Here is a 22,210-nt window from a genome sequence, read left to right as displayed (position 1 = left end):
ATTATTATAATTTGTTACTATTTCAATGTATCTTCAATTATATAGACATATTATTTATTAATTTTTAACTATAATATTTAATTCAATTGGCACACATGTATGCCTGTAACTACGAATAAACGAGTTGTAAATAAACTATTGTCCACTATTACATTTAATTATTATTTTAATATTATTCCTTTTGTGTTTAATAAAGACTAAATAAAGATTTATTTAGAAATGCTTTTTTTATATATTTTAATAAATTTATTTGATCTCTCAACTCTCTATTATTTATTATTTGAAAAAATTAGTATAAATACTAAAATTTTGCATGCTATTGTTTTTATTATTACTAGCATCTGTATACCGTGTTTTTCAGCAAATAAATAAATTATTATTATTTACCAAATTGTATTGTTTGCTGAACTGCAACTAAGTACGTTGCTATTCTTTGAAAACACCGTCTTTTTTAGCTTGTGAAAACTTTTAAAGGTGGCGGCAAATTATGCGTTATTGTTCTTTCTTCTACTGAAGCCCTTTGTGGTTTGTCTCCCACGTAGCGTGCCCAGTCTTACAAACCTATTCTAGAAATTCTGTGAAAATTCTTTGATTTGATTCGCCGACAGTTGGAGTTATTAACACGATATTATTGAGGTACCATCTTGAACGTGTATTTTTTCCTTGAATTAAGATTGCTAGATACGAGTACATGCAGATATCGCTACAAATGGTTTAATTTATATATTTCCGTTTTATGAGGTAGTTAACGTGATTATTACTAGTACGATACGTGATTATAAATATGTACCTATAAGGAACACTCCTGATGAACGTATGAACAAGTTAATTTGTTTAAAACGCTTTATTTGGTTCCTTTTCCAAACTTTTTAAAATTAAGTAAAAGTACAGTATTTATGTTTCTAAAATGATGACGATAATAACAGTGTTTGTGTGTGAGATCGCTAATGTAACCTCTAATATTACAGTAACATTATAATTACTAGAACACTTTATAGTAAAATATTTCTTATGGTAATGAAAGCACTTGCTCGTGTACGAATACCATTCAACTTTAATGTCATGTATTGATTGACAACTTACAACCGACAGACATCTTGACATTGACAATACTTTTATTCTGTATCTGTTTGGACTAATATTGCCAGAACGTATATTTTACACATTTTTGAGTAAAAACTTTTCAATTTTAAAAATATTGGAGAAATGAAAATCTTGAAGTAATGCTTAAAGAAAAGTGAAATGAGCTTGGACAAATTTAGGAAATTTTTTTTAAATTTGTTGTATCAACGATCATCGAACAGATCAATTCAAAGTTCAAATTCATAGATCATAAAAGTAACCTACTCTTGCTAATAAAATAAATTTTGATGATATTTATTGATATTGATGACATTGCTATTGATGGATTTAAGATTTTTTATTAATAAATACCTACCTAATATAGAAAAATACAAAATATATCTTTAAATATTTTAAATAATTAAAAAAATACATCTAATGTAGTCGGGTAGTTATTCAAGTAATACTCGTAAGTTATTGGATAGCATACACTATCGTGCTTGTGCCGATTTTAGAGTTGATTTTAGCTTTGGGGATAAATATTTTTAAGAGTTAGTAACACTGAAAAGTGAAATGTTATGTTATTTTCTTGTATAGGTCAACAGACAGTTGAATAGAGACCATCTATTGAATTACTATTTTTCTTTTATGACACCTATATAAATTAGAATAAAAATAGCAATTTTATTTCATGCGTATGTTTATATTGGATATACTGTAAAATATCTTTCGCTGTAAGGCGTATCATGTGGTGATTTTATTTTTTAGAAGTGATTAAAAGAAAAATACTTTCATCATGAATGATGTCGGTAGCGAAATTGGGCAGAAAATGCGAGTAAGTATTCTATTGTTTTATTATTTAACATAATATAATAAATATGATTGTATAGGTATTCATAATGTATCATATTTATATTTAATATTAAAAGTCTCTTTTAACCGTCTTCTTTCTATTATTATATTCAGTAATTTTGTAATTTCAAAGCATTTTTTATATTAAAATAGACTATATACAGATAATTATTATATTTATTAACTGCTATAATACTTTAGAATATAAGAATTAAGCATAATTTGCAGTAACTTGTCATTTTAATAAATTGATAAATGGTTTTATAGATATTGTTATGCCTCCTGTTATTTATTTTATTTTCATATTTTGAACTAAAACACAGCCATGTAAAGACATCAGAAATACGAGTAGGGCATGAGTACCTAAGTAAATAACTACAAAATCAGTACTTATTTCTTTATGTGGTGTATTTTTTATGATAAGTTTTAATTCAATGGATGATAATGAAATGGTAGCCCCACCTGTATTAACAGTATATACTGACATGGTACATAAATATTTTAGGTGATAATTATGATTAATTCATCTTCCTTAGCTATTATCTATCAACTGCTAAATATAGGCCTCCCCTTAGACTACCACTAGAAATGGTTTTAAGCCACCTGCATCCACTGACTCCCAGCAAAGTATTTCAGTTTGTCATTACACTAGTGGGGGGTCGTTCTAGTCTGTTTGTACATATAGGGTCAGAACTCAAAAACCTTTCTTCCCTATTGGTTGTTAGCTCTTCAAGTTATATGACCAGCCAATTGCCACTTCAGTTTGTTTATCCTTTGGGCTGTCGGTTACTTTGGTTCTTCTTCGAATATCGTTATTACATTAGATTCTATCATGCAAAGAAATTCTGTATAGCCCTTTCTATAGTTTGCTGAGTAACTTGAAGCTTTTGCATATGAGTAGAACTATGTTTTGGTTCCATAGGTCATCATTGGTTATTTTTAAACTATGAGGTATTTTAGATGCGAAGATATGGCATGGTTTCCTAAATGCTACCCACACAAGTTGGATTTGTCGGTTGACCTTTTGATCAAAGTTAAACTTATAGAGCCCGATGTTACGTGAGAGTTGTCCTAGGCATACATACTTGTCGACAACTTCAAGGGTAAAGTTCTCGGCATAGGTGTAATATAAGTATTAGACATGATTTTGGTCTTGTCCATGTTCATTTTAACATCCACCTGTTAAGAAGCACTATTGAGACCATTGAGGTCTTTATTCTCATATCCATACAATAGTTTTATGTAGGTCTATTTGTATCTATTGTTTACTCTCAGTTAATTGTGTGTTCTGTAGTGCTTCTATACAGTTTCAAACTCCTTTCAATTATTGCTTATCTAAAATTTTAATAGTCTTTTCCTTCATATTTATTTTTATACCTTTATTAAGGTAATAGATTTCAGTATAAGAATTCTGTTGTTATTCTCCCTTCATTTACTTCCTTTTGTTATTTGTAAGCTATTTTTTTTATTTCTATAGGTTTGTATACAATAACCCTTCTAGGCTTCTATTGTTTATGTTTATGTTTAATTTTCTGTTTAATCTTTGTCTTTATCAAAAAGCCTTCTTTATATTATCCAGCTGTTTTCCTTACTATATTTAAATGCATAGAAAAAATGTATCAAAAAACATATCAATAAGAATAAAAAAAAAATATAAAAATACAAATTTATAAAATCATAATCCTCTTTTTAGCTGTTTTGTAGTTGGGTTAAAAAGGCTGTCTAATTTTTTTAATGGATGATAAGTGAAGCAGAAACAGGTCCATCAGCCCATTGTGACAAATTCACCAATGAATCAATCATGATGGTTTCCAGGGAGAACCGCAAGTAGGTCGATCTGATAGGGTATATTGCTAGTAATAGGATTGCTAATCCCCATTACTAACAATCCCTTTTCTCCCCTATTAAATGTCATTGTTCAATAATTATACATTTTTTTATATTGTTTCAGTCTGCAATCAAGGCAAAGTTGACAGAGCTGGGCTGCTACGTAGGTAAGTGGAAATGTGATTTTATTCTTTACTAGGTGTAAATTTAAGATTTAAATAAATATACAAATATTTAAGATTTTGTTTATCTGAAAATGAAGATGTGTCTGTCATGTTTTTTTTTCAATGGGTGATAATGGAATGGTAACCCCGCCCGCGCTATCGGTATACACTGGCGGGGCACCAGTGAAAGATAATAGGTGAGAATGAAGCAGGTCAATTCTGTGCCTCTAGTGAGAAAGGGTATAACTCAAGTTATAGCCTTTTTCTTTTTTAGGCTACTTTAAATAAGCAAATTTTTCTCTTTCGAATAGTATAAGAATCGTAATGATATCTTTAAAAACAATAGAGATAGTAAACATGTAAAAGGCTACAATTAACAAAATATTTGTGGTAAAAAAGTCATAATTAGAAATAAAACTACAATATTTTACAAAAATAGTGCCGAAAATAATAAGATACTTAGAACCACCCTTGAAATATGAATTTATTTTTGTGTAAAATGAATCAGTTCGATTTGAACCCTTTTACACCATTTAATAGCGATTATTTTTTTATAGCGTAAAATACACAACATTGTTTTTCTTCAATACTTCAATAAAATAGTTTTAATTCAACTTAAAACTATTTTCACATGATAATTTTAATATTTTTGTTAAGTGTGATTAGGTATAATAGAATTATTTTTAAAACTATAGGTTTTACACAAAAACCGACAATTTCATAAGAAAGAGGAGAAAAAATTACTATAAATGCAATCATTGACTTGTTCAATTAGCAAATAATAAAAGCAGCAGATTTTTTTTTCTTTATTTAAAATAGTCTTTTGGCTCTCCTGAAAAGTGGTCATTTTGAATTGAACCTTTTCTCACTAGAGGCACAGAATTAGCCTATCGTGACCAATTCAACAAGAATTGTTCACGCTGGTTTCCAGGGGGAACCATGTGGAGGTCGACCTAATAGGATCGAAAAGAAACTCTTTTTGTTTTTTAATTTTATCAAACATTGCTTAATTATTTAAATTGACAAGCAATCATCTCGATTGCGAGCATTTCGAATGTTCATTTAGCTATTATCATTACGAAATCAGTTTTACTACGCGCCTTTTAAGAGATTGGGTCGCAAACCCGTGATCAGAAGTTATTTTATTACTGTCATAAACACTTGCTTTCGTAATTTTGTCAATGTTCTTAATCGAAAAACTGAAAATGTCGCTTAGGTGTAATTAGGATTATTATTGCAAAGTTCATATTTGCATCAACAATGCTAATTTCAACTGTTAACAATCACATTACTTAATGACAAATTAATAACCCATTACGCTGCTTCTCCTTATCACCGTCTAATTATCGTACTTTTTATATTATGAATTAACTATTATCAGAGAGGGAGACTGTACAAAAGTTGTTTGCTTGGACACCTCTGGCCCATTCGTGTTTCTACAGTAATCCAGTTGTTTTTGCATGGCTGTGGTTCGGTTTGAAGGGTGGGATATGTGAATTTACACGGTACAGAGGAATTACACCTGAGTCCTCAGGTGTAGTTCAACGCATGGGAGGTGTCATAGGTGAAACAGTATACTCTGTTATGTCCATAGTACTGCTTATGTCTATAGGCGACGTTTACCACTTTCCATCAGGTGGGCCGTGAGCCTGTTTGTCATTCTGAATTGCATAAAAAAAAATAACAAATTGTTATTAATAGTTCAATACAGTACATTAACTATTTTTATTTAAATAACAATACAAGAAATTAACTAATTGATGTTGATATTTCATTAGATGATGAACTCCCAGACTATGTAATGGTGATGGTTGCTAATAAACGTACCAGAGCACAAATGGAAGACGACTTGCAGTTATTCCTCGGTGACAACACAGACTTGTTTGTGAACTGGTTGCATCAAGTGCTGAAGAAGCTGCAAGAAGTCACTGTTACTGCACCAATAAGTATGTATTGTTTTTTTATGAAGTAAATATAACACTCGAGCCCAGTTACGACAATTATACCAATTTCATAGCATTTTCTTGTTAAAACTATTTTGTATTCTTGTTTTTCAATAGCGCTTATTATATAAAGTTATTTGTTTAAAATATTGTAACTCGAGTCATATTACATATGTCAATCGTCGCTTAATTGTTTCAGGATATTAGCTTCATATGCTGAATTAAATGACTTGTTACCTTTAAAATTAATTGCTTTTACAAGAATTGGGCCTCCGAAGTATTCTTTATATATTTTCTGTAGAAGGGTTTTAATGTCCAATCATGTTTTTTACTAGCTGTATCTCGCGGCTCCATCCTCCATCCGCCTATCCATCCATACTTACAAACTTTATCATTTATAATATGAAAAGGATTTGTATATATGTAAATCTATTACAGAATCAACAGAAAAGGAAAAAAGCAAAGAAAAATCCTCGTCTAAAGAACATAAGTCAAAAGACAAAAAAGATAAGGGAAAGAAAAGTGATAGTATAAAGAAATCTAAGAAAAAGGGGAAAGAAAAGGTACATCGCAAAAAAGAAGAGAAGAAAAGCAAGAAAAAGAGTAAACATCACGAGATGATTAGGCCTAATATACCACCTTTGTTAATGAACATGGAGAAAGAATCGGAACCCTCTATAACAGATGTGTTCGCTGGGCAAATTTTGAAAAACCATGGAATTAGTCTAGAGAGTCTGAAGGAGGAATCTACACAAGTGGATAAGAAACCTACTATACAAGAGTTGAAACGCCCAATTTTGCCTATAATTGATCCCGCTACAATCTCGTCTCAGGTTGCGCCAGACTCATCCTTGGAAACTAATGAAAGTCAAGAAGTGCCTAATAGAGCTAGTGTGTCTTCAGTAGAAACACCAAGAGATGAGCAAATAAAAGAGATAAACGAAATTGAAGCTAAAATCCTAGGCTTAAAGCAGAAATTAGCTGAGCAGCTAGACTCTATGTCGGATGATGAAGATTTTCTAAATATAAGGACTGAAGCTGAAGAATTAATGAATGATTTTGCTGAAGATGTATTTCAAGTAAGTAACATATTTAAACTTATATGATTTTCAAACTCATTTTATAATAATTTTTAATTCATACAAGACTAGCTTTTAGCTGTGACTACATCCGAATGTTGTAAAATCTAACTGTGGTTGCCAACCCGCAGTTAGACTTTGATTACCATTAGTACCATTCACTCTGAAACAAAGTAATGTATGAGTTAGCGCTAAAAATACTATTTAGTTTATATATTAGTTATTTTTATTTATGCCATAAATGTAACGTAAAACTTTTCCATTTTAGGAGATATCACAACAAGCTCCAGTTAATACACCACCGCTGAACACTCGCAAATCCCCGTCCCCACCTCCCCCCACTCCTAAACCTTCAGAGACTCCCGTAAACCCTCCAAAAGAACCTACGGATGTTCTACCACAAATTGAACTGAAGCTACCAAAGAGACCAGTAAGAGAAAGACTTGGAGTCCGCGAGGAGCCCAAAACGATACCAGAAGTCAAAGAAAAGGATGTACAGAGGCAAACAGACAGTTCTGAAAGGTAATAATTATTTTTTTATATCACGACAGTGGCTACTATAGTAAAATATGGTAGTAATATGAGCATATTACTTATTTAATATATTTATATATTATTCATATATTTCAATATCAATCAAGTAAAATATTGCTTAACATTTTTAAGAAATCTTCATACCAAAAAATTAGGGGGTTTTGGTATAAGAAATCTTGATTAAAAACATTACAAATAGTATCAAATTTCACCGAAATGAGCTGAACTTTATTAGTACACTGCCACGTCAAAAATATACTGTAGATTATATCCCACATAAAAACCGTTTTTGACTGTGACAAAGCTAATTGTTTTGGTTTAAAACTAAACTACTTACCCGATTTTGATAAAATTTCTATGGGACAAAATTGTAAGTATATCCTTTCAGATAAAAAAGAATTTTCTAAATCATTTTAGAAATGACGGAGTTATGAAGTAACAAACATAAAAAAAAAAATATGACAGAGTTGAGATCCTTCTTCTTTTTGAAGTCGGTTGAAATGAAAGAAAGAAAAATTGGGTATTTATGTTTTTAACTTTTTCGAATTTCTCGTCTTAGAAGTCTTCACGATTATTTAAAAGGAACCTTATCTAGCCACTCTCAATATTTATCAGTTTTTTTATTTGTATATAAATAATAAAATATGTAATTTTCCAGGTTCACCCCAGAAAGAGAGCCAGAATTCCGTCCTCCGAGTAAATCGGCCAAGAGTCGTTTAGGTGAACTGCCAGAACCACAAAAGAGAAGCTCAGCATCTGAGAACACTTCTGATAAAACAGAGTCAAGCTCGAAGAGGCTAACGTCAAAGTAAGTCACTTTTGATCTTTTGGAGAAGGAATATGGAATAACAAGATAATTAATCTTCCACCTCCACTTCATATAGGAGCAATTATCTACTTAAAAAAAAAAACACTATTCTGATCTCTTGTATAAACAAATCTTTCATAAAAAAATTATAATAAAGTTTTCAACTTTATCAAATCTTTGTGCAAAAGTGCTTAGGTATAGAGTAGTAGATAGTACTTGTGTCCCAAACCTAGATCTTTGTTATAGTTTGAAGGGTGAATATGGGAGTCAAGGTTACAGCAAATAGAGGAATAACACCACAGTCCTCAGAAATACCAACACATGACAAAGAGCAAGGGCATCATAGTATACTCTGTGCAATTCGTGGTGCTGTTCCTTTTTATAGGTGACAATTACGACTGTTCATCAGGAAGGCCGTTAGCCCAATTGTCATTGCAGGTGTCATAATACATTTGATGTGCAGGGTGTCGGTGCTGGAGAACAAGCCGCGGTCGGGCTGCACGAGCTGCGCCAGCGTGGGTCGCGTGCGGCCGCGGCCGCGCGGCCCGGCGCCTGCGCCCGCGCTGCTGCTGCGGGCCGTCGCCGACGCACACAAGAGCCTACTCAACGTGAGTATCCTATAGAACCTATACACCTATTCTGTTGTCTCTACTTTATATACTGTAGCTGTTGTTAATGTGTACAAATAATAAATGTATATTAAAAAAAAGGCAATGTGCAAAAAGTCAAGACTTTTTTGTTTAAAGCGGAACTTTGCATGCAAACAAAATTGATTAATTGAATTTCTGATCACTTGATAGAACACAAACTAACTAACTAAAGATAATATACAAATAAGAGGCATACAAGCAATAATTTCTTTAAATTTCTCTGATTGTTGATGACTTTTATTAAAATTTTCAATATTTATTCATATGTTTATGTCTATAGGCAACGGTTACCACTTTCCGTCAGGTGGGCTTGCAGTCATTCTAAGTTGCATACAAATAAAGACTGTTTTTTTTTTTGTATGTTATACGATATCATAGGTAGCTCTGAAACGAGTTATTTTTCATTTCCGCATCAATCCCATATCTACTAAGTTTTCTAGTTCGTAATAAGTGATGGAATTTTTTTCTTTATGGAACAAAATCTTAATTTTAGTTACTAACTATTGCAATCTTTCTACAGATACCGCTCAAAGTGGATCCGGAGCCGTCAGTAGTAAAGCGAGCGCTAGTGCTGCCTATGCGCCGATGTGTAGACGCACAGAAAATTGTCATTCAAGTTCCTGGCAGCAATGCGCGGGTTGACAACAGTGACAACATTAGTTTAGGTGGAGTGGACAGTGATGATGACAAGTGAGTATTGACACCGTTGACCAGTGACACCTATCTTTTAAATAAATAGATATTTGTGGTGACGAACCAATGGTGCAGCGTACCATACTACCACACCCCTTAATTTGTATTCTTGAGTATGGTGGGATTTACACTGTAATGCTTTTTTTATACAACTTAGAATGGCAAACAAGCTGACGGCCCACCTAATGGAAAGTGGTAACCATCGCCTATAGACATGAGCAGTACCATGGACATAACAGAGTATACTGTTTCGCCCATGATACATTCATTCCTGAGGACTCAGGTGTTATTCCTCTGTACTCTGTAAATTCACTGCCATATCCCACCCTTCAAACAGAAACAGCCATGCAAACATAACTGCTTTACGGTTGAAACACGAATGGGATAGAGGTACCCAAACAAACAACTTTTGTACAATGCATTCCTCTGCTGGTCTCGGTCTGGTAAAATATTATTACGTAATAAACAATATGTGTGGTCCCAGCATAGAATGGGGCACCTCTTTTTATCCTATGGGTGTTGTAAGAGACGACTAAGGAAACCTAAGGGAATTAAAAGAGGGATGGGCAGCACTATCCTTCTTAAAATACTACCAAGGCCTATCTCTGGTTGCTAAACTGCCTGCCAAGCGTGGTAACTACTAACAAAACCCCTCCATAAGGAGAAAGCTTATGTCCAGCAGTGGACAGTTAACGGCTGAAATGATGAAACAATATGTGTATTCATACAACAGTCCAATCTTGTTCCGTTCCAGTCACAATCAATCTCGAGGTGGTTGTAGTGTCCTTACTGAGATTGAATCGAAACTGGCATTGTAGTCTGGATCCGGCCTTTATCTGTTTGGATTAGTCTGGGTGTTTACTGTGTATGATGTACATGTGTGTACAAAAGTGTCTATCAGTGTCTATTGTAGATAAATTCAGACCTATACAAACATACTGTTTATGCTATTTAATTTTTATGTATAATATAGGCAATTAAAAAAAAAAAGTAAGTCAGTTGTCGAGTACCTTAGTGTCTTGTTTAGGTTATTAACACTAGATGGCGCTATCCAGTAATTGTTTAGAATAATTAATTTCAATATTTTTCTCAGGGCAACGAGCGACGTAGATAAAGACGAGTATGTTCCAACAAAAATCACAAAGAAAATCATCAACAATGACTACTTATCATCGCGAACAGACCAGACCCGAAAGAGCAGTGGGGCGAAAGAAGAACTTATTATAGACAGCATGTGAGTTATTATCCATTTCTTTATGTTTGTTTGCTCCTACGTGAGTTATATGTCACTGTATTGTTAAAATCCAATAATCTGTTATGTCCATGGCACTGCTCATGTCTATAGGCGACGGTTACCAATTTTCATCGGGTGGGCCGTCATCTTGTTTGCCATTTTAAGTTGCATAAAAAAAAAACTATAATCCTCATACTTAAAAATATTAATAATGTGAAAATGAGTTTATTTCTTTGTTACCTGTTAGAGCATTAACGACTTAACAAATATAAATTCGTATGCAACCATTTAAGTTTTAGATGAATTCTTGACGATGCTGAGCACTAAAATATGCATAAAAGTAATAAAATTATAGTTCTTCAACAAATATTGTTGTTATCTTTTTAAATGTTACTATTTAATTTCCAGATTTATAATGATTGTTTTTTTTGTTTTCAGCAATATTCATAACCCAACAGTTGGCAAAGACAAAAGTACTCAATTCATTGTAACAATGGACGGCTACCATCCAAACGCTTTTCTCGCAAAGAAATTAATGACAGAGGGGATCCTTAGCGAAGTAGGCGATAAAATTAATAAGACCAAAGACGCGCTGTCAGTATTAAAAACACAAGTAACAGAACAACCCAAAGAAAAATCAAAAGAACCTGAAAAAGTAGAAGAGAGACCTGTAGTGAAAAAGCGTTTAAGCGAGATGGGCTGTGAAGTCGAATCAAAGCAGATTGCGATTAAAACGGAAGATCAGAAATTAACCACAAAACGTAAATCTACTGAGATGCCCACGCCCCTCAAAGAAGACACTCCAGCAATTAAGAAAAGAAGAGCATCTCCAATTGTGTTCGATGTTAAAAAGAAAGAGAAAGAACCAGAACGGGTGAGAGAGAGGACAGATAGCCCTAATAGCGAAAATCACGTGACCTTAACGACTGCCAGTGCGCATAAATACGATTCAGTACCACCATGTGAGTATAACCATTATCATTAGCTATTGGTTTTGTTCACTATTTCATATTCATTTATTCACTACTAGCGGCCCGTCCTTGCGTCGCACGGGTGGATATTTTTACATTTTAAAAAGTGGCCATTAAGGCTGCACACACGACGGAAGCTTAAAAAAGGAGTAACTTCTCCCGTTTTCCCAACATTTCCCTTCACTGCTTTGCTCCTATTGATCGTAGCGTGATGAAAAGTATTCTATAACCTACCCAGGAGTATGAAGAATAATTGTACCAAGTTTAGCTAAAATCCGTCGAGTAGTTTTTGTTTCTATAACAAACATACAGACAGACAGACAAAATTGTATTTTTAGCATCAGTACCGATCACTAATCACCCCCTGATAGTTATTTTGGAAATATATTTCATGTACAGAATTGACCTCTCTACAGATTATAAGATATTATAAGTATAGATAAATTTATAAAAGTGGGGTCAATTCTGAGGCACTATTTCCCTGAATTTACCTTTAAAATTAACGTTTCAATTTCATGTAACAGCGAAATCTTTATTTTAAGGACCAATATGAACTGGTTCTTACTTATAATATAGGTTTATTTTTTGTGTTTGTTACCTTCATAACTCTATCAGTTCTCAACCAATTTGGAAAGTTCTTTTTTTTTATGTAAATAAAGGAATTTTATCAAAATCAGTTCAATAGTTTAGTTTTTGGATCATAATAACTCGTTATGTCACAATTGAAGTCTATTTGTGGGGCATATTCTTAAAGATTATTATAGTATAAACCTACCCAGTAAGGGGAAAGGGATTGTTAGTATTGGAGACTGAGAATCCCATTGCTAGCAATATACCCAACCAGGTCGACCTCCTCGCGGTTCCCCCTGGAAACTATCATGGTTAATTCCTGATGAATTTATCATGATGGGCTAACTGGCCTGTTTTCATTCTCATCTATCACCCTTCACTGGTGCTCCGCCAGCGTATTCCGTTAGCGCAGGCGAAGTTACCGTTACCATACCCATAAAAAAAACCTACTCAGTTATTACTATTGTTTGCTCCCTGTAATGAAAAAAGAAGTCTAATACACAATTTTGTTCTACAGTATCACAAGCAGAGCGCAAACCAGTCTGGTGCCGTTTATTCCCTCTGTGTCGCTACGGAGCTGCATGCGCTTTCCAGCATCCGCGCTGCAAGTTCGCGGCCGCCTGCACTCGCCGCGGCTGTCTCTACTCGCACCCACACACGGCGCCGCTGCAACCGCTGCATGCAGCTGCATCACCCGTAGTTGGTGAGTATCACTCACTTACATATAACACCGCACGTATCATGGTCGTCTTGTTGTAGGTTTTCACTAACCTCTGAGGTCACAGCTCAATCAAACGACACTTAACTGCTGTCGGGAGTTCCTTAAAATTGAATTTTTCAAATTTATGTATACAACATGTCAATTAACGTAAACCATTCTTTAAAACTAGTGTTAGTATTCATTAATAGTGTAAAATTTTTTTCCCTACGCAAAATTTTTATGTTACCAAAAACAAAAATATAAATAAATAAATGCATAAAACAGGGGTGAGCCTGAAATGACAGTTGACAGTTTAAATTTCTCCTGTATACATAAAACAATTTGATTATCCATTTTTCATTGATTCTAATTAGAATATATTTTCACAGCGTCCCACGTTGTTCCCGCGGCGAACTACAAGTCAATATCACCAGGTGTCGTGCCCAGTGTGTGTAAATACTACCCGAACTGCACGAACCCCGCTTGCCATTTCTATCATCCGAAGCCCTGCCGCTACGGGAAAGCCTGCAATAATAAATTAGAATGCAATTTCTACCATAGTGATTTACCAATCGGGAAGTGGCGCTATCCCGCCTAAAAGTATTCTTTTATTGTATTAGAAAGTAATATGAATTTTATTCTGATTGTATAAAAATTTGACTTGTTTTAAATTGATTAAAATATTAGTGTATTGTAATTTTTTGCTTCATTGTTATAGCAGTTTAGCGCGATTTTACTCGCATCAACACGTTGTCTCTTATTCCCTTAGGAATTCTAGAAACCCTTTTAAAGGATGACTACGTCATTCATTTCCGAGTAGCTATTTTATTACTTTAATGGGTTAGAATGGAGTGATAACCCTGCCTGCTTTATTGGTATGCGCTGGCGCGTCAGCGATGAAAGATGATAGGTGAGGATGAAAGCAGGTCACTTAGCCCATCGTGACTAATTCCATAAGAATTAACCACGATGGTTTCAAGGGAGAACCGCATGGTCGACTTCATAATGCTAGCAATGAGGCTGTTTAGACCTCATTACTAACAATCCCTTTTTACCTATTCAAGTAGATAACTTCACTCGATCTCTGTAATGCCTCTAGTGTAGCGAGTGATTACAGCAGTGGTAGTCACCATCAGGTAAGCCGCATGATCGTTTGCCCCCTGTGTTATAAAAAAAAAGTAGATAATTTGTAAAAAAAAAAATATAAGACAAAACTAACATGAAATTTTGTCAGGATAATAAAAATTCAAACAAGTCATTGTAAGAGATTACTCGGTCGTAGACACAAGATTTAATAAAAAATATAAAAAAAGTTTCAATGTTAAAGTGGATTATCTTTTATTTCTATAATATATAATAATAGAACATGATATTAGTCAAATTAGCAAAACATTGATGCCTGTGCTATGATTTTAATACAGCCTATGTGCCTATATCAATGACTTATAAAAAATACATCAGTCTATAAAAAAAATCTTCCTGAAAAAATTTATAGCGCCCTAAGCTTGTCCTTTAAAATCAATATAATTTTTTGCTAAACAATTTACACTTATCTATTTTTACAGGTATTATAACCTAATACAATACTATAGTTATGGTAATTATGTTACAACATATATCTATGCGCTCACACATACGATACTACATAGATACACACATACATACACATTATATATTCACTATTGTTAAGCTAATTACATAATTAGCTATCTTTGTAAATTCATTCTATTATTCATCAATATTATAATATGTTATTTTAATGACTACAAGGCCATGATTAATAGTCTAATTTGAATTATTACCACTGTAAGAAAAAGGTATAAAAACATCGTCTGTGTCTATATTGTTATGTGCCTTTTTATATATTGAAATATAGATATACGTTTTAGATATATCTATATTTATTTATTTATGCGATAGAAACTTACAAGCTGAAAATATTTAATACCTAATCTAGACTTTAAAACAGGGTTTCTTAAACATTTTGCAATCACGGACCACTTTCACAATTTAGACAATTTCACGGACCCGGATATATATATATATATATATGGAAGTATGTATATTTTATTTACAATAAAATATAAATAAGGCTTTATGATAAAGAAATTAAAAAAAAGAGGTTTGTTTGAATTGAAGCATTTGGAGTTCCATTGTTTCTGCCAAACCTAATGGGATACAGGCGTGACAGAAAATATCACTGCTTTGAAAAAAAATTTCACTTGTTTGCTACCGTAGTAGCATATGCCCCACCCGATGGTAAGCGGTTACCATAGCCTATTAATAAAAAAATTATCTGAGAGTTATTGGACTTTTCTTAAATCGTTGTAGAAGTTACCTATTTTTTTTTTTCACGTTTAGCATTTTCTGTTGGTGTGTAAACTTGGATTATGAACATAGAAATTTTCTCAACTTCAATATTTAATAAAGCCTAATTTATTTAATAAAACATATTGCATTATAACGCATATAACAAACATTTAATACAATACAATATTAATGCACATGCCTTTTAAAGGTATTTACAGCATTTGCTTTAACATAATTATACAATATAAATTGAAGTAAATAATTTTAAGGAATTAGATAATACTAGACACAAATATTTTAAAAATTACGTCACTAGTTATGGAAATTTACATGTAACCTGAGTTTTGAGTAATATTAGTATACATTATAGAGATAATTAGGGTTATTATTGCCAATTCCATATTTGCATTAACAATGCTAATTTCGCCCATTAGCAACTACATTGGACAATGACATAAATTAATAAACCATTACGCTGCTTCTCCTTATCGCCCCCTAATTACCATACTCCTTGTATTATGTAACTGTTACTAATAGTTTTATTATAACTATTTATATTTTAAATTACTATTTACTTATGAAATTATCTAATTAAAACTTCATTAGACGATGAACTCCCAGACTATATAATGGGGATGATTGCTAATAAAGGTATCAGAACACAAACGGAAGGCGACCTGTAGTTAGTTATTCGTGTGTTGTCACAGAGTTATATGTGAACTAGTTGCATCAAGAGCTCAAAATACTGCAAGAAGTCACTGTTACTGCACCAAGTAAAAAGTATGTATTGTTTTCTTTATTTTTTTTTTTTTTTTTTTTGTTTTATAGAACACTTGAGCCCATTTACGCTAACTATAACAATTTCATAGCAATTTCTTGTTGAAACTAATTTGTATTTTTGTTTTTGAATGGTCCATTTATTATTTTATATATTATCATTTGATTTAAATATCGTAACCTGAATCATACTATATATGTGAATCGTCGTGCAATTGTTTTAGAATATTAGTGTATGAATACACTACCAAAAATATTTAGAGCAATTACAATTTTATAATTTCTACTAAATGTCTTGTCAACTGTTAATGTTGATCAATAAATTTCATGTATTTTATGAATAATTTTTACAAAAATTTAACATATATTATCTATATGTTTTCTGTATATGGGTGTTTCTGTCCAATCATATTTTTACTAGCTGTATATCGTTGTTTTGCTCTCGTGAATTCCTACATAAAGTATCCCATATGTACCCGTATGCTAAATTTTATTCAAATCTGTTCAGTAGCTTTTACATAACAAATACTCAGCCGTCTATCCTTATTTACAAACTTTATCATTTATAATATTTAAAGGTACACCGCAAAAAAGAAGAGAAGAAAAGCAAGAAAAAGAGTAAACATCACGAGATGACTAGACTTAATGTGCCACCTTTGTTAATGAACATGAAGAAAGAATCGGAACCCTCTACAACAGATGTGTTCGCTGGGCAAATTTTGAAAAACCATGGAATTAGTCTAGAGAGTCTGAAGGAGGAATCTACACAAGTGGATAAGAAACCTACTATAGAAGAGTTGAAACGCCCTATTTTGCCTATAATTGACCCCGCTACAATTTCGTCTCAGGTTGCGCCAGACTCAACCGTGGCAACTAATGAAAGTCAAGAAGTGCCTAATAGAGCTAGTGTGTTTTCAGTAAAAACACCAAGAGATGAGCAAATAAAAGAGATAAACGAAATTGAAGCTAAAATCCGAGGCTTAAAAAAGAAGATAGATGAGGAGTTAGACTCTATGTCAAATGATGAGGAGTTAGACTCTATGTTAGATGATGAGGACTTTCTAAATATAAAGACTGAAGCTGAAGAATTGAAAAATGATTTTGCTGAAGATGTATTTCAAGTAAGTAACATATTTAAACTTATATAATCTTGAAACTCATTTTATAATTTTAATAATTGTTAATTTATACAAGATTAGCTTTTAGCTGTGACTACATCCGAATGTTCTGCCCCAATCTATGCCGGAATCGCATAGCTTAATTATGCGATTCCTGTATAAATTGGGCCACTTTTTCCGTGTCCGTGGGTATCATAAGAAGTAGTTGCCCCTTATGAGTTTAATAGTGGAGGGATGGCCAGTATCGTCTCTTAAAACATCATCAAAGTCTAACTGCGGTTACACTGCCAACCCGCAGTTACACTTTGAGTACCATTCTTCTATAATATCTTTTTTTTTCTGGTTGTTGATGATTTTCATTAAAATTTTCAATATTTCAAATTTTTATGTCTATAGGCGACAGTTACTACTTTCCATCAGGTGGGCTTGCAGTCATTTTAAGTTGCATAAAGAAAGTTCTGATTTTTTATTTTGTTGTATGTTATACGATATTATAGGCAGTTCTGAAACAAGTTATTTTTTATTCCCGCACCAATCTCATACCTACTAAGTTTTCTAATTCGTAATAAGTAAAGGACTTTTTTCTTTGTGGAACAAAATCTTACTTTGTCACTAACTATTACAATCTTTCTACAGATACCGCCCAAAGTGAAACCGGAGCCGTCAATAGTAAAGCAAGCGTTAGTGCTGTCGATGCGCCGATGTGTAGACGCAAAGAAAATTGCCATTCAAGTTCCTGGCAGCAATACGCAGATTGGCAACAGTGACAACATTAGTTTAGGCAGAGTGGGCAGTAATGATGATAAGTGAGTAAACCACCATTCTTTTAAATAAGTAGATATATGTAGCGTACCATACTACCTCTTAATTGCGTTGCGGATTCTATTTCCACACAGCACAAACATTTGTATTCTTGAGTATATCCAGATCCACACTGTAGTGCAGGTTTCGGTCAGATCTTGGTCCAGTCTCGATCTGGTAAAAAATATTACGTAATTAACAATGTTTGTGGTTCGTCCCTATCCCGTGGGTGTCATAAAAAGGCAACTAAGGGAACTTAAAGGTTAAGGGATGGCCAGTAAAATCCCTCTTAAAACACCACCAAATACTTTTTTCTCGGTCAGTTAAAATATCCTTGTCACGCGGACGAAGTTGCGGGTAAAAGCTTAATAATAAGCTTAAGCTTAATATGAAACGCAAAAATTGAAAACTCTTAATTTTATCTCTGATACCATACTGTATCCAATCATTTAAGTTTAAGATATATTCTTGATGATGCTGTGTAATAAAATATGCATAGAATAATAAAATCCTAATTGCAGTTCTTCAACGAGTATTGTTGTTATTAATATTAATAAGTAAATTTAAAAATGAAATTTACTAATTAATTTCCAGATCTATAATGATTTTATTTTTTATTTCAGCAATATTCACCACCCTACAGTTGGCAAAGACAAAAACACTGGGTTCATAGCTATAATAGATCGCTACCATCCAAACGATTTTCTCGCAAAGAAATTAATGACAAAGGGGATACTTAGCGACGTAGGCGATAAAATTAATAAGACCAAAGACACACTGACAGTATTAAAAACACAAGTCAAAGAACAACCCAAAGAAAAATCTAAGAAACCTGATAAAGTGGAAGGGAGACCGCTAGTGAAAAAGCATTTAAGCGAGACAAGTTGTGAAAGCAAATCAAAGCAGATTACAATTAAAACGGAAGAACAGAAATCAACCACAAAACGTAAATGTACTGAGATGCCAAAGTCCCTCAAAGAAGACACTCCAGCAATTAAGAAAAGAAGAGCGTCTCCCATTGTGTTTGATATTATAAAAAAAGAGAAAGAACCGGAGCGGGTGAAAGAGAGGATACATAGCAAAGATGATGTGACCGTAACGATTGGCAGTACGCATAAATATGATTCAACATCATCATGTGAGTATAACTATTATCATTAGCTATTGGTCTTGTTTACTATTTCGTATTCATTTATTCACTATAAATTTATAATAATGGGGTATAAATTTTGAAGCGCCATTTCTCTAAATTGATTTCCGAAATAAAATTTTAATTCATTTCAGTAGTTATTAGATCAATATAACTGATTATGTCAAATTCATGCCAGTTTTTTTTATTGGACAATCTTTAATTACAATCACTGTTTTAATAGTATAAACCCATCCAGTTATTACTATTGTTTACTCTCTGTAATGAAAAAAGAAGTCTAATACACAATTTTGTTCTACAGTATCACAAGCAAAGCGCAAACCAGTCTGGTGCCGTTTATTCCCTCTGTGTCGCTACGGAGCCGCGTGCGCTTTCCAGCATCCGCGCTGCAAGTTCGCGGCCGCCTGCACTCGCCGCGGCTGTCTCTACTCGCACCCACACAAGGCGCCGCTGCAACCGCTGCATGCAGCTGCATCGCCCGTAGTTGGTGAGTATCACTCACGTACACGTAACACCGCACGTATCAGGGTTGTCTTGTTGTAGGTTTTCACAAATTTCTAAGGTCACAGCTCAAATTAATAATTAAAGAAAATGTTAAATATGAAAGTTGATGGATGTAAATATGAAAGATGATATGCAGAAAATAGGAGTGAGACCTGAAATGACAGTTGACAGAGATTTGTGGAAGAATAAGGCATACTGTGCTGGGAAAAGGCAAGGCAATGATAATTCTTGAAAATAAAAAGGACACCTGTATCTGAACCAACGCTACTACATAATGATAGGTATTTACATACTTTGTATTGTACATACTTTACTACACTCGCTGCGGCTGTCTTAATTCGAACGTTCCTGCAATTCATTGGATATTGTCACTACAGTTTATTCGTACAGTAAAGGTCGTCACTCATAGAGTAGTATATATGTACAGGTACAGGGTTTTACGAAATTGTGAAAGCAGATCTTAGGTTTCTCCTGTATATATAACGATTTATTTTTTAATCAATTTTTTATTGATTCTAATTAAAATAGATTTTCACAGCGTCCCACGTTGTTCCCGCACGAACAATTACGGCGAACTACAAGTCAATATCACCAGGTGTCGTGTCCAGAGCATGTAAATACTACCCGAACTGCTTGAACACCGCTTGCCACTACTACCATCCGAAGCCGTGCCGCTACGGGAAAGCCTGCAGTAATAAATTAAAATGCAAGTTCTACCATAGTGATATACCGACCGGGAAGTGGCGCTATCCCGCCTAAAAGTATTCTTTTATTGTATTAGAAAGTAATATGAATTTTATTCTTATTGTATAAAAATTTGATTTGTTTTAAACTGATTAAAATATAAGTGTATTGTAATTTTTTTGTTTTATTATTATAGCGATTTAGTGCGATTTCACCCACATAAATTTTCATTGTCTCTTCTTCCCTTGGAATTTACAGAAATCCTGTTAATGTATGACTACATCATAAATTTCCAAGTGTAGCTATTTTATTACATTAATGGATAAGAATGGAATGGTAACCCTGCCTGCGTTATTGTTATGCACTAGCCGGTGACCAATGAGAGATGATAGATAAAGATGAAAACAATTCAGTTAGCCCATCATGACGAATTCCATATGAGTTAACTCGATGGTTTCAAGGGAGAATCACGTGGTCGATCTCATAAGGTATATCGCTATCAATGAGACTGTTAGATATCATTACAAAAAAATTCTTCAAGTAGATAACTTCACTCGATCAAGTTTCGATCTGGGGCGAGCACAATCTTGTACTATTCAACCCTAAGAAGACACATGTCTGCGCATTTACCGCAACAAAAAACCCCGTTTGTCGTATCTCCTAACTTTCAAGGCACTGCCCTTGATAATAAGTCGAATGTAAGGATCCTTGGCGTTGATATATCCAACGACGTCTAGTTTTGCAATCATCTAAAGGAAAAAGCTTAGTTGACCTCCAAAAAGTTAGGAGTGCTCAATAGAGTGAGACGGTATTTCACGCGTTTTTCAAGGCACTAATTACGGTACATAATTGCATGAGAGTTTTAGGGAACTATTCGTCATTTGGAAGGTCTATCCACTTCGTAAATATTTAGCTATCAATGTAGTCACAGGGTAGTGGAGTAATAAATATCATCAATAAAATGTAAGTACAAAGAAGATCAGGCTGTGACAGGAGACAGCATGTAAAATTAGTTTTAGTCAAACATAGACTTAAGTTGTAGTTTAAGCTATTAGGCAGTTCATCTATTATATCGATTTAAACTAGTAAATGTTCCTTTTATTTGCTAGACAACCCGTAACACTTCTTCCACGCACAATCGTTCTTTGGCATTAACTTCCAAAAGCAGTATTTCTCAACCGATACGACATCATGACCTTCAAAAAACAAGCACATTGCTTTTCAAAAGACCGGCAGCACACCTGCTATGCCTCTGATGTGCGGCGATAGTCACTTACCATCAGATGAGCATGCTCGTTTGCCCTCTGTATTATAAAAAAGTAGATATATAAAAAAAATTAAATACAAAAAGTAACGTGAGGTTTTGTCAAGATAACAAAAACACAAATTGAAACAAGTCGTTATAAGAGATTACTCGGTCGTAGACATGAGATTTAATAAAAAAATAATTATATGAAAAAAAGTGTCAACGTCAATGTGGATTATTTTTTATTTCTACGAGAATAATATGATATTATTCAAATTAGCAAAATAATGATGCCTGTGATATAACTTTATCACAGCCTATGTGCCTATATCAGTAACCTATAAAAGATACATCAGTCTATAAAAAAAATCTTTCCGAAAAAATTTATAGCGCGCCAAACCTGTCCTATAAAGTCAATATAATTTTTTTGCTAAATTATTTCAGTGATTACAAGGCCAGGAATAATTAGTCTGATTTGCATTATTACCAAACAAAGAGGTATAAAAACATCGTCTATACCTATTTTTATGTAT

The 22,210-nt window shown here is 33.4% G+C and overlaps 2 protein-coding genes across 2 annotated transcripts; both read left to right on the top strand.

The window, feature by feature from the left end:
- The first annotated feature begins 1,645 nt into the window (after window positions 1-1,645).
- LOC113516503 (zinc finger CCCH domain-containing protein 14) lies at window positions 1,646-13,784 on the top strand. Its single transcript, XM_052893642.1, has 12 exons — window positions 1,646-1,897; window positions 3,866-3,908; window positions 5,684-5,851; window positions 6,287-6,927; window positions 7,196-7,449; window positions 8,120-8,269; window positions 8,733-8,877; window positions 9,440-9,609; window positions 10,706-10,846; window positions 11,285-11,808; window positions 12,905-13,090; window positions 13,477-13,784. The coding sequence occupies exons 1-12, from the start codon at window positions 1,859-1,861 to the stop codon at window positions 13,683-13,685; spliced, it is 2,670 nt and encodes an 889-aa protein (XP_052749602.1). The 5' UTR covers window positions 1,646-1,858; the 3' UTR covers window positions 13,686-13,784.
- Window positions 13,785-15,331: 1,547 nt separating this feature from the next.
- On the top strand, window positions 15,332-20,700 carry LOC128200376 (uncharacterized). The gene is made up of 6 exons (XM_052893617.1): window positions 15,332-15,346; window positions 16,753-17,295; window positions 17,929-18,098; window positions 18,717-19,231; window positions 19,545-19,730; window positions 20,286-20,700. Exons 1-6 carry the CDS (start codon window positions 15,332-15,334, stop codon window positions 20,504-20,506), a joined length of 1,650 nt encoding a protein of 549 aa, XP_052749577.1. The 3' UTR covers window positions 20,507-20,700.
- The last annotated feature ends 1,510 nt before the right edge of the window (window positions 20,701-22,210 follow it).

The sequence above is a fragment of the Galleria mellonella genome, unplaced genomic scaffold (assembly GCF_026898425.1).
Source record: "Galleria mellonella isolate WM207_F2 unplaced genomic scaffold, CSIRO_AGI_GalMel_v1 utg182, whole genome shotgun sequence".
Lineage (NCBI taxonomy): Eukaryota > Metazoa > Arthropoda > Insecta > Lepidoptera > Pyralidae > Galleria > Galleria mellonella.
The sequence above is the reverse complement of the archived record's forward strand: the minus strand, read 5'-3'. Positions and strand labels throughout refer to the sequence as shown.